Here is a 13662-nt window from a genome sequence, read left to right on the forward strand (position 1 = left end):
GTCGCATTGGTATACAATGCGATTTTCATTCAATTTTATTTAATTTTGTTTCATTTTTGTAACGTTAAATTCATGTACACTTAATTTATTTATTAATGCAACCATTATTCTTGCTCTTTTGTGGTTAAATACTGAATAACCCGTCCCTGTGTTAAATGTATGTTGTCTTGAGCGGTGTCCTGTGGTCATATATTGTCGAGTCATTAGACTTACTGTGACACGGTTTGTTGGAAAGCTGAGCAAACAATATCTTAAGGTGCAGTGTAGTGTAGTTTTTACAAATGCTGTTCAGTTAGTTCAGCCAAAAATGAAAATTATGCCATTATTAACTCACCCACGTGTCGTTTCCATCCATACACAACCTTATTTCTTCTGTGAGGGGACAAAAACACATAAAATGGTATAAAATTGGCTCAAACTTTAGACATGTACTTTCCCTCTTTAAACACTGGAGGGAGACAATCCAGATGCATTGGACGATATCGACACAACAATGTAAACCATACAGTAACAACACATAGTCATAATCTAGTTGAATAAAGTTAGTTAAACATTCCCCCTTATGATTTATATGGCATCTTTATTGAAGAAGAGTTATTCTGGTAAGTGTTGGGATCACTTATAAGTCACATATTAAACGTTATATCTTTGTTTGTTTAATAACAGCATGCTTGTAATGATCGACATTTATTGACGCGTGTACAGGGAGTGTGATATGTAAAAGTAGCTATATTATTTTGTGGTTAGGTTAAGCTTAAATATTTTTTTATTAAGAACTGTGTTTAAAACAACAACGACAGCATATAAGTATGCGGAATATGAGGTAATCAAAACGAGCTCATCAGTCGCCTAGTCTATTTGAGATATGAGATATTTTGTCCGCATTGTAATTATTGCCTTGTTCCTGATAGGCTACAAGAAGTTGTGTATCTTTTTTTTTTTCTCAACACAATGTAAAATATACATTTTACTGGATCCGATTTGATACGTTATATTATTTAATGGGATAGTTCACCCAAAAATAAAATTTCTGTCATTACCTACTCACCCTAAAGTTGTTCCAAGCCTGTATACATTTATTTATTCTGCTGGAACACAAAGTTGAAGAATGTTCGTAACCAAATAGTTTTGGGGCGTCATTGACATAGGAAAAATACCATGAAGTCAATGGCGCCCCAAACGTGCTTTACTTGATTATCCAACAAACTTGATACAACAAACTTGAGGAACAGTTTGTATTTATTTCTCAAACATCACTGTATTGCATTGTATTATACGTTTTGTCCCCCACAAACTAGAGCTTTGATCATAAAACAAAACATTTAAATATCATCTAGGCTTAACTAAGACATAGGCTATTATTAGGAGGCATTGAGTGACAACTGATATTTACATTTAAATGTATGCATTTGGCAGACGCTTTTATCCAAAGCGACTTAGATTGCATTTCAAGGTCCACATTTACATTCTTATCAGTTCTTGCTTTCCCTGGGAATCGAGGCTAACATTGATATAATGTTATAAAAAATATCATTAATTTACATTACATTAATTTAACTTTTGGCCATAGAAATAACAATATCTGCACCAAATTGCATATTTTTACTCAGTTTGGGCCTCTGAATAAAACTGAGGTGTTTTTTTACTCTTGGAGTGTGAGCTCCATTTTCTCTAGTAGGATATAATGTTACATTAAAGCTTCACGTATCAAATATGCTTATATTTTGTATAAATATTAGGGCTGTCAAAAGATTAATCGCGATTAATCGCATCCAAAATAAAAGTTTGTGTTTACATAATATATGTGTGTATACTGTGTAGAATTATTATGTATAAATACACACACATTAATGTATATATTTAAGGAATAATTGCATTTATATACTGTATATACATTTATATAATTTATATTATATATAAATATTTTATATATAAATATAACCAATTTTTCTTAAATATATACATGATTGCGTGTGTTTTTATAAATATAAATAATTATACACAGTACACACACATATATTATGTAAACACAAACTTTTATTTTGGATGCGATTAATCGCGATTAATCTTTTAACAGCCCTAATAAATATACAATAAACTGCTCCATTTAAAAAATAAAAAAAAGTTGATATTTCTTACTATATTTTCATTTGTCAGGCTTTACAGGGTTAAAGACCTTGGCCAGAGCCAGCAGTGGGCGTGGCATTTAAAGGTCTGCGCGAGTGATCGCTACGGTGTGCAGGATGGGCCAATCAACATCCAGTAACTCTTCACACTGCAGCAACAGCGCAGCGCTCGCGAGCTTCATACGGGCGCGCGTGCGAGGAGTGTTTTGTTCTCCACACACCGGTGACTGGCTAGACGAGAGTCCGATGAAAACCAAAGATCTGCCGACTGTTCAGACGTGCTGGCGGGGCGATTATAAAGAGGGGAAGACTTCTGTGGATGCAAGAGTTCGTGAGCCGAAAAATCTGTTTTTAAACGCGAGTTCTTCCGGTAATCAACATGCGCCCGAAAACTTGATTCGCGCGACGGACTTCAAAATTCAAGTTTCGGATTCCCAAGGCGGACAGAAAGGAGGACGGGTGGAGTTGAACCATGAGTGTAGCGTCTCGCTGTGGGACATGGAAAGAGTGTCAGGAGGTGCCGTGACTCCAGGCAGAGTTTCGGAGGAAAATGTGACCCAGTGCCTGAACACGCCAGACTTTCTTGTAGACTTCAGCTGTTCGTCTCCGTTAGCTAAACACAAAATGACCAAAAGTACCTTGAAACCCTTTGTTTCCGATCGGAGGAGTGAAGAAGGAGAGCAACACGCCTTAAACCCGTTCCCTAGGATTATTCCCAAACTAATAGTCACCCATGATGATCTGGGTCCTGGTCAGAACAGCCCGCGCATCACTGATTTAACGCTGAGCATGGGCGGGTTTTCACTGGAGCTGCGCCCCGACGAGGACTCGCCGTGCTCGGACAGCGGCTGCGGAGGCTCCCCTGCGCCCTTTCTGTTCCACAGAAAACTCTCCAGCTCCTCTTCTGCTGGATTATCCTCTGCCTCGTCGTTTGAGGAGTCTGAGGATGACTGGACAGGCAGTGACATTGAGCCCACCAGTCTGTCCCCCAGTATGTCCCCCAGTCTGTTCGGCAGTCCTGATGAACTGGCAGGGGTAAGTGTCCAGTTTGACCAATTTAAATGCCTTTTGTCTTTATAAAAGGGATAGTTCACCCAAATATTGTCATTACATTCGTGTTGTTTCAAACCCGTTAGACTTTCATTCATTTTAGGGCTGTTGAACGATTAATCGCGATTAATCACATCCAAAATAAAAGTTTGTTTACATAATAAATGTGCGTGTATAATAATTTTTTATATATAAATACACACATGCTTGTATATATTTCAGAAATATTTTCATGTATATACTGTATATAGATTTATATATAATTTATATTATATATATAAATATTTTATATATAAATACATTTTCCCCCTTAAATATATACATGCACGTATGTGTATTTATATATATATATATATACAAAATAAGTATACACAGTACACACACATTTATTATGTAAACACAAACTTTTATTTTGGATGCGATTAATCGTTTAACAGCCCTAAACATAAATTAAGATTTATTTTAATAAAATCTGAGCAATTTCTGTCCCTCCATTAACAGCTACGCTACTACCACTGTGACACATCAAAAAGCTCATAAAGTGATCGTAAAACGAATCTCTATTATTTGAGCGGTTTAGTCCAGTTTCTGAAGAGACTTGATCGCTTTATATGATAAACAGATTTAATTTAGGCTTTTCTTCTAGGGCTGGGATAAACGATTCTTTTTTAAACGATTAATCTAGCGATTATTTTTTTCGATGCATCGATTAATCTAACGATTCTTTTTCCCAGTCCGATTCGATTTCGATTCGATTCGATTATCGATTATCTGCCCATTAATTGACTATAATAGCAATTTATACATGTTAATTTATATGTCTGAATAAAAAAAACATGAATTCCTTAACATTGCAATAGCCTATATGTTTATTGCTCTTAAAATTCCAAAATAAAACATTGTACAAGTGCAAGCATTTCTTAGTCAGAGGTAGCATTCAATAAAACCTTGATTAAATATCAACAAGTAGGCTAATCAAATCCTATGTGTGTAACATACAGATTTCAGATTAATATATTCGTTTTCCTTAAAATTTGAATTAACAGAACAACTTAAACACTTTGCAGTTTGAATGATGTCCTGTAAACAAAATGACGGAGTATGTTTTTGTTTCCACTGTTCGATCACGCCTCACACACACATAATTAAACACTCTGCGACTTTGCGATCGCGCCTCTCTCTCTCTCTCTCTCTCTCTCTCTCTCTCTCTCTCTCTCTCACACACACACACACACACACACACACACACACACACACACACACACACACACACACACACACACACATAATCAAACACTCTGCGACTTTTCGATCGCGCCTCTCTCTCTCTCACACACACACACGCGTACACAAATATAATCAAACACTCTGCGACTTTGCGATCGCGCCTCTCTCTCTCACACACACACACACACAGACAGACACACACACACACACATAATCAAACACTCTACGACTTTTCGATCGCGCCCTCGCCTCTCTCTCTGCCGTGGTGCTAGAATGGAAGGCCATCTCCATTTTGCAAAGACGACATATCAGGGAATTGTTTCCTTTTTAATTAAAGAATTCCCACACTTTAGAGGAACGAGTGCGTGCCGCCTTGCACTTCTGAAAGTCTGAGGAGCGAGTGGTGTTGCTACTACTCTCCGACGCCGCCATTTTTGTTTTGGGTCTGACGAATCGACGTGCATATTTTGCGTCGACGTATTTTTTGCGTCGACGTCATCGATGACGTCGACGCGTTGTCCCAGCCCTACTTCCAAACAAACACTGGATGCTTTTAAGCACTATTGCAAACTGATAAACACAGTTTTATCAGTATATTTTGTCATTAATATGCTGGGAATGCTGGGAAATCATGCACGTTTGACTCACAGTTGCTGCTGTACTGGTAGATCTCGGTGTAGGGGTCGATCTGAACCTTGGCTCCCTGAGGAACCTCGGGAATCTTTCCTTCGAGTCTGGTGTCGACCATCAGGTGGTCGTGCTCATCGATGCCTTTGAACTCCTGAGAGACGGTCAACCTCTCTCCGCCCGGCTGGAAGGTCACGTCGGCCCGGCGCTTGAACTCTCCGCCTGAGAGATGGGAGTGTGAGGCTGGCTTTCCATCAAACATTTCAACTCAAACCAATGTGTCAAAGCAAAGAGTGTTTGCACACTAGAGTTTGCTGAATTGATTTAAAATGCTTAAATAGTCGAGCGTTGGCGCTTGCAACGCCAAGGTCATGGGTTCAATTCCCAGGGAAAGCAAGAACTGATAAGACTGTTAATGTGTACCTTGAAATGCAATGTAAGTCGCTTTGGATAAAAGCGTCTGCCAAATGCATAAATGTAATGTAAATGTAAATGGGATGGTGTGTCATAAGAAATATTTGCTGTATTCCGGCTTGAACTGAAACTGATCTGGATCTTTCTGCACCCTCTCAATACGCTATATGTTAAATAGAGGATATTTGCAAGAGAAAATAGTTGTTAGATGTTATTTATACTTAGTGAAATACACATTATCATATGCATATTTCATAATAGAGAATAAGACGATTACCTATGAGGAATCTCTATGAAAGAAATACATAATTATTTATGTAAATCTGGGGTTTTAGATATTTTAGATGCCATGGACCCCAAATCTAAAATTTAAAAGGCAGAAATTTATTTATAATATCATTTAGAAAATATTTAGATCACATTACATAATGTTATGATTTTTTCCTACTCACTATAGTACCGTACTGTTAAATGTATTATTTATTTATTCGTTTACTGTAATCATATTTTCAAATATATACTTATTAATTTTAAAACATATTTATTTAGTCTTGTTTTTTTATAATTTATTTATTTTTTACATAGTTTTTCTCTTAACTTTTCCATGTACCCCCTTAGCACTGAAAAAGCTTGTTTCCGCCGTGGAATAAAAAAAATAAAAACGGTATTTTCAACTTTTTATCTTACGATTCTGACTTAATAACTTTAATATCACACAAGAAAAAAGTCAAAATTGTGAGTGACTTTTTTTCTCAGAATTGTGATAAAATCCGAATTGTGGTACATAAAAAAAATTTCAGGACGGCGAGATAAAAAGTCACAATTATCTTTAAGATTTTTTTATTCGGATAGAAACAAGCTTCCATAGAAAAACTCCTGATCTAAATAACATTTTCTTTTCATTTTGATATAACACTGCCATTTAAAGTGAGATGGCTTTTATTGACGACTTATGATAACAATAATAATTCGTTACATTTATAAAGCACTTTTCTCGGTACTCAAAGAGCTTTACACGAATCTAAAAAGTATGATCTAATTAGTAATTTCTTCACATATAAACATTTGTTCAGAAGATAAACATAGACAGAAGCTCAACCGAACCTGCTTGACGAGCGAGAACAAACCTCATTGGCTCTTGCTGAAGCTCAAATGTGCTGCGTAACACGAGATTGAACCTCATTGGCTCTTGCTGAAGCTCAAATGTGCTGCGTAACACGAGAATGAACCTCATTGGCTCTTGCTGAAGCTCAAACGTGCTGCGTAACACGAGAATGAACCTCATTGGCTCTTGCTGAAGCTCAAACGTGCTGCGTAACACGAGAATGAACCTCATTGGCTCTTGCTGAAGCTTAAACGTGCTGCGTAACACGAGATTGAACCTCATTGGCTCTTGCTGAAGCTCAAACGTGCTGCGTAACACGAGAATGAACCTCATTGGCTCTTGCTGAAGCTCAAACGTGCTGCGTAACACGAGAATGAACCTCATTGGCTCTTGCTGAAGCTCAAACGTGCTGCGTAACACGAGAATGAACCTCATTGGCTCTTGCTGAAGCTTAAACGTGCTGCGTAACACGAGATTGAACCTCATTGGCTCTTGCTGAAGCTTAAACGTGCTGCGTAACACGAGATTGAACCTCATTGGCTCTTGCTGAAGCTCAAACGTGCTGCGTAACACGAGAATGAACCTCATTGGCTCTTGCTGAAGCTCAAACGTGCTGCGTAACACGAGAATGAACCTCATTGGCTCTTGCTGAAGCTCAAACGTGCTGCGTAACACGAGAATGAACCTCATTGGCTCTTGCTGAAGCTTAAACGTGCTGCGTAACACGAGATTGAACCTCATTGGCTCTTGCTGAAGCTCAAACGTGCTGTGTAACACGAGGTTGAACCTCATTGGCTCTTGCTGAAGCTCAAACGTGCTGCGTAACACGAGATTGAACCTCATTGGCTCTTGCTGAAGCTCAAACGTGCTGCGTAACACGAGATTGAACCCCATTGGCTCTTGCTGAAGCTCAAACGTGCTGCGTAACACAAGAATGAACCTCATTGGCTCTTGCTGAAGCTCAAACGTGCTGCGTAACACGAGAATGAACCTCATTGGCTCTTGCTGAAGCTCAAACGTGCTGCGTAACATGAGATTGAACCTCATTGGCTCTTGCTGAAGCTCAAACGTGCTGCGTAACACGAGATTGAACCTCATTGGCTCTTGCACATCAAGCAAGCATTCTTGAGCTTCCCTTTACCACATTTGATATCTGAGTTGATGAATGTTTCTATGTGAATAAAAGTTTAAATTAAAGCTGTTCATCGATCATTTAAAGCGAAAAATTTGGTAAGAATCAGACATAAATTGGAATCGACCTACATAAGTATGTAAAAAAAAAAAGTTTGACTAACTGAATTTAATATACATTTAATCTACAATATATTTTCATTTAATTGCAAATATCATATAATTAAGTGTCAAAATGTTCAGTTGTAATATTATTATCTCAAAGTAGCCTATATAATTTCCGTAATAATATACTTTGATATAAGAGACACTTTTTGGACACATAATTACATGTGTAGCCTACTTCTTTTTCACAAGGGTATGTCTCAAAGGTTAGGGAACGGCTCTTGATAAGTGTTTGTGCACAAAAACTTTATTACCAAATGTATTGTCAAGTCCTGTAGCAGACGTGAGGTCTTGTGCTGCTTTTCTGCTATTCCTTTAAACACGTCGATGCTTGTCAGTAAGGAGCATTGTTCACAACTTTGTTGTGTTTGAGTTGTTGATGATCTACAGTAAAGCTTCAGTTGGCATGTAAGAATGAAGATTATAAGGATGCTTAAGCACTGAGTCACAGTGAAACTTTTTATTAGAAATTACAGCTATTTTTATAATCTCGTTATCTGTACATTTCCAGCTTTTGTTCTGTGAAAGTGCTGTCTCTAAGGTACGTTGACATGAACCTGTTATTTTATTTATATATATGTAAATCGTCTGGCATTTAGAAATCATCAGAAAGGTTACTGAAAAATCATAGTTTCATTCTTTCTGACAAATAATTTCTAGTCTGGCAAACGTTTTCGGTTTCAGGCTCGTGTTGCTGATAGATTTGTTGGCTCTTGGAACAGTTGACGGGTTAAACCCATGGGAGGGATGAATTTTTTTTTTTTTTCTGTGGAAAGTTGGTATCTACACAGTATATTTGCCTTTTAGGTGTTAGAGACAAAAGTGAGTAAGATAAACCTAATGTAAACGGGGATGTTTTTAAAGTATGAGCGAAACTCTGAAGATGAAGAATAGAAACTCTTCTAGTTTCTGGAAACGAACAAAAAATAGAGTTGTGATATTATTTCCAAAGGTCACTTGATTAATTTAATGTGACTAATGGAGGAGTGAGACTCATTGTAAAGACGCCAGTTGGGAAAAAAATCTCCCAAATCTTGTTGTCTGACGCTTCAATCTTGGTTAGACAATGTGCTCCGTCAGGATGCATAATCTTCTGAAACTGGGTGGCGTTGACTTGCTGAAGCTTTGAGTCACTTCATATCTCCGATGATGAGATGTTTGTTTACTTTGATCTGAACCGAAACTCTCGTCCACAGACTGACCGGGCGGTCAGTGCACTGAGTAGGCTGGACATTAAAAGCTGAACCTCAAGTGCTAATGCATGACGTGAGCAACACCAAGGTCATGGGCTTGATTTCCAGGAACAAACGTTCTGATCAATTCTATACTACGTTGTTGAATGCGCTTTGAGTCAGTTTGAATAAAATAAGGATCTTACATGTAACCCTGGACCACAAAACCAGTCACATGGGTCAATAAATAAGCTTTATTGATGTGTGATTTGTTAGGGTAGGACAATATTTGGCAGAAATATTGAAAATCTGTAATCTGAGGGTGCCAAAACTCAAAACATTGAGAAAATCTCCTTTAAAGTTGTGCATTTATGTTCACGATTGTGCACAAAAATATTTTCTATATATATTTACAGTAGGAAATTTACAAAATATCTTCATATCCTAATGATTTTTGGCATACAAGAAAAATCTATCATTTTGACCCATGCAATGTATTGTTGGCTATTGCCACAGATATACCCGTGCGACTTATGACTGGTTTTGTGATCCAGGGTCACATGTGTGTCTACAGGGTTGTTTTTTTTATGTCTGAAAAAGACTATGACCAGCGTCAGCAAAAACTGGACTGATATCTTGCATTTCTTACACATGTGGGCGTTTCATCAGCGGTTCTGTGCTCTTGATCTTCAGTTTCTTCAGTTTCCCACTCAACTTCTCATTATCCAAATAATCACAGGGAGTTTTGTTCATGTCTGGCTGATCCGTGAATCAGGATGAGTCAGTCAGGAAGTTCACTTCATAATCTTCCCATCTTTCCCGCACTGATTGTTTCCGGATCTTTTTTATTTTCTTCATCATGCGTACATCTTACACTACCCTTGATATTTTGTAATGTTTTTGAAAGTCTGCATTTATTTGATCAAAAACACATTATACTATGTAATAAAATACAGTGATATTGTGAAATATTATTACAGTTTAAAATAACTATGACGACTCGAGTAATGATGCTAAAAATTCAGATTTTTTTTTTTTACAAATATATTACCAATGTCACATGATCCTTCAGAAGTCATTCTCATATGATGATTTGCTGCTCAAGAATAATTTCTGATTATTATCAATGTTGAAAACAGTGCTGCTTGTTTCTCTGGATTCTTTGATAATACAAAGTTCAAAAGAACATTTGTTTTAAATAAAACTCCAGTAACACTTTAGTTTAGTCTGCTCTCCTCACTATTAACTAGCCTAGTCTCTTATTAGCATGCATATTACTAGGATATCGGCTGTTTATTACTTATAAAGCACATATTAAAGCCTTATTCTGCATGACCCTACATCCCTTTATCCTACCTAATACCTAAACTTAACAACTACCTTACTAACTACTATTGATAAGCAGTAATTATGATTTTATTGCTGCAAAAGTCATAGTTTTTAGTTCATGGTGAGAATTGGACTTTAATCTAAAGCGTGTTAAAATACTTTTTCTGTCACTTTTGCTTAATTTAATGCATCCTTGCACTTTTGAACTCTGTGCTAGTCTTTCATATCCTCTTACATAATACAATAATGCCAAGTCAAACAAACAAAGGGCAACAAAATATTGATAAGTCGCCTTGTAATAGCTAAGCCCCATAAGTTCCTCATCACCCTGTCTGGGTTTATTTTGTATGTTATTATTACAAGTCTTTTTCCTTTGCGTTTGCTGTACATCAGCGTCATGCAAGCTGCATATTCAAATGTATTTCGTCTTTGAATGAATGAGCCAAAACTGAGTGTGTGGCATCAGCTGCTGACATCCACAGACTTGTGCACACACACACACACACACACACACACACACACGTTCTGATGCCATCGTTTAACCATCGCTCACACTGTCATGGAAAACTCGGTTGTGGGCGGTTCCTTCGTCGCTAAGTAACCATGAATCCATATATGGTGTTGCTTCACACTTCTGTTTCTTCATCTCTTTCTTAATCTGTGTCGCACCTCACTTTAGTGTGTGTGTGTGTATGTATGACTTTTTTGTCATGCTGAAGAAGGTATCTCGCATCACAGCATGTGATGACGCAAACCGTTCATAAGCTTGCTTAACCACTTCTCAGACAAAGCCAAACACTCCATACAACTTGAGAACAGTTTACAGGAAGAATGTAAGACGTATGTCTCTCTGGCTCTCTTGCTCTCGGAGGGTGTGAAGCTGTTGGACAGGTTTATCTCTATTATGCTTATAATGCTTTAGGAGCAGAGAGAGAGAGAGACAGAGAGAGAGAGAGAGAGAGAGAGACAGAGAGAGAGAGAGAGAGACAGAGAGAGAGAGAGAGAGACACACAGAGAGAGAGAGAGAGAGAGAGAGAGAGAGACACAGAGACAGAGAGAGAGACACAGAGAGAGAGAGACAGAGAGAGAGAGAGAGAGAGAGAGAGAGAGAGAGACAGAGAGAGAGAGAGAGAGAGACACAGAGAGAGACACAGAGAGAGAGAGAGAGAGAGAGAGAGAGACAGAGAGAGAGACACAGAGAGAGAGAGAGAGAGAGAAGATCGTGAGGGAAAGAGAGAAGTGGAAAATGGATATCTGCAGTGACGGAGGAGGAGGTGATGGGGTGGGTGGGGTTTTTACAGCGTGTTCAAACACAAACAAACCAGAAAAGCACATTTATTACATTAGTGGCGTTTGCTGTCATTATGATTTGATTTTAATCATGATTACTTACTAAAATCAAGTATTTAAGTAAGATTTATTTAATGATTTTGCATTATTGCAGCTTCATGTCAGGAGAAGATCCATGAAGTATCTTTTAAGACAGCATTTAACCTTTAAAACCTTTGTTTTAACACGTGATTGACAGATGAGTGAGGAGGGATGCACTGCTGTCAGGCATGCAGGACGTTTATATCCGTTCCCTTGAGTTGTTATTGTAAACTGAAACTGCAACCATAACTATTAACTCTTTCCCCGCCGCCATTGACGGAAATTTCCGGCTTTCCGTGTTTTCACTGTTATACGGTAGGGGGCGCTGTTGCACATCTTCTGAAAGAGAATCTCCTGATCAAAACACAGGCGAAGAAGAAGCAGAAACAAGTGATAGCATATGTAGTCTCGCGTAGCCAGACCTTCAGACTGACGGCTGAAGGTCTGGAATTCATAGCAGCTTTCTTTGGCCAAGACCCGGCCATAAGGCCGTTTGACCGACATGTCAAACAACCAATTACAGTTCGTTTCGTTCAGCGTCACGTTTCGGGGCGTGGAAATGTCCCCACAACAACAGACCGGCGTGCAATAAGTCTCCACTAAGTGCCTCAAACAAAACTCCTGGACATCTCTTAAAGGATAATTCCTTTAAGAGATCTTAAGAAGAGACTGTGCAACTCGGTGAGTTGCACAGTTTTGAAAACTAATGTTAAAGGTTGTTTTAATGACATTTTCGGACATGCCCATTGACTCCAATGTTAAATGGGTCCATGGCCAATTCTATTATAGTCAAAAACTCGAGAGAGGAACCATTGTCAAAAAAATGTTGTCCACTACTCTTGTTCATCCAAAACAAACTACAATATAGACTCAAGGTGTTAAATACCGGAATTATCCTTTAAAGAGTCTATGCCGTGAACCTCATACTTTTGAGAATCCTACGTTTAGCTGATCTTGATAAATGCTCATTGTCACTCATGTAAACACAACAGTTTTTTTTCCGCAATCACACGTCTGCGCTTTGTTTCCCGGCGGACCGAAAATAAACGCGACACTCGCGCCCCCCGGAAATCCGATAAAATTCAACCAATCAGATGACGACTTCGACATTCCTGAAGTGTTTCCAGTTAAGTGTACCATATGCATCAGACGTTTAGCCAACGTTCCGTGGGCGTGACGTCTGAGGCTGAGACTATAGCATATGTAATCATAAATAACGCGATCATCAACATTAAATAAATCAAATCTGCCAAATGTAACCGAATGAAATGTGGAGCCAGGACGAGCTGCAGGACTGAAGCTTTGAGTGTGTGTATGGACTCGATCGACTCCGTCTGTGTTTCCATCATCGTCCTGAATCCCATCCAGACGTAGTCTTTGACAAAAACATGATTTTTTTTCAGATTTTTGATCAAAATATAGCTTTTTTTTTATGAAACTTGCCCACAAGTGTTGATTTAAAAAAAAAAAATGCATGTAGCTAGAATAAAACATGTTGTTTTTTTTGTTTTGTTTAAAAGCAAGAGTTTTTTTAGTTTGTTGTTGTTGATATATTGCATGTTCAGATATTCATACAACAAAATATTCTAGGAGCCATGATTTTTTTTTGAAAATGATCAAAAATACTGGTGGTGGCTGGCAAACAATTTTTTTAACGCGGACAGGAAAAGAGTTATAAATCGTTCTCTGTGATTTAAATACATTTGAAATAAAGCAAATGTACATGTGAGCTCTCTATTAATATGACTGGTTGCCTTTAAGTCCGAACACCCACTCACATAACACTGTTCTCGTTCTACCGTGAGATTGTTTACATGTTCTTTTACACATTTCATTATAAGCTCGTCTGTGTTTAGCAAGAAGGGAGTGAATGAGGCAGGAGGAGTGAGAGCTATAGTGAAAGAAGATGGATTAGGATCAGAGCGGGAGAGCGAGTGAGATAAGA

At 38.0% G+C, this 13662-nt stretch overlaps 1 protein-coding gene and 1 long non-coding RNA gene across 2 annotated transcripts in view; one reads left to right on the forward strand and one right to left on the reverse strand.

Moving 5' to 3' along the window:
• Positions 1–478: 478 nt before the first annotated feature.
• Positions 479–13662, forward strand: part of itpkcb (inositol-trisphosphate 3-kinase Cb) — a 33872-nt gene continuing 20688 nt past the window's right edge. Inside the window, exons 1-2 of the mRNA XM_079621605.1 lie at positions 479–602; positions 2158–3161. Of these exons, the coding sequence (XP_079477731.1) occupies positions 2244–3161 (918 nt within the window). The 5' untranslated portion in view covers positions 479–602; positions 2158–2243. The remainder of the gene's footprint in view (positions 603–2157; positions 3162–13662) is intronic.
• LOC307003330 lies at positions 3454–10012 on the reverse strand. Its single transcript, XR_013798676.1, has 3 exons — positions 7337–10012; positions 6500–6571; positions 3454–3818 (listed from the first exon to the last, which is right to left on the reverse strand). It is a non-coding gene; the product is annotated as an uncharacterized lncRNA (long non-coding RNA).

The sequence above is a fragment of the Phoxinus phoxinus genome (assembly GCF_949152265.1).
Source record: "Phoxinus phoxinus genome assembly, chromosome: 8".
Lineage (NCBI taxonomy): Eukaryota > Metazoa > Chordata > Actinopteri > Cypriniformes > Leuciscidae > Phoxinus > Phoxinus phoxinus.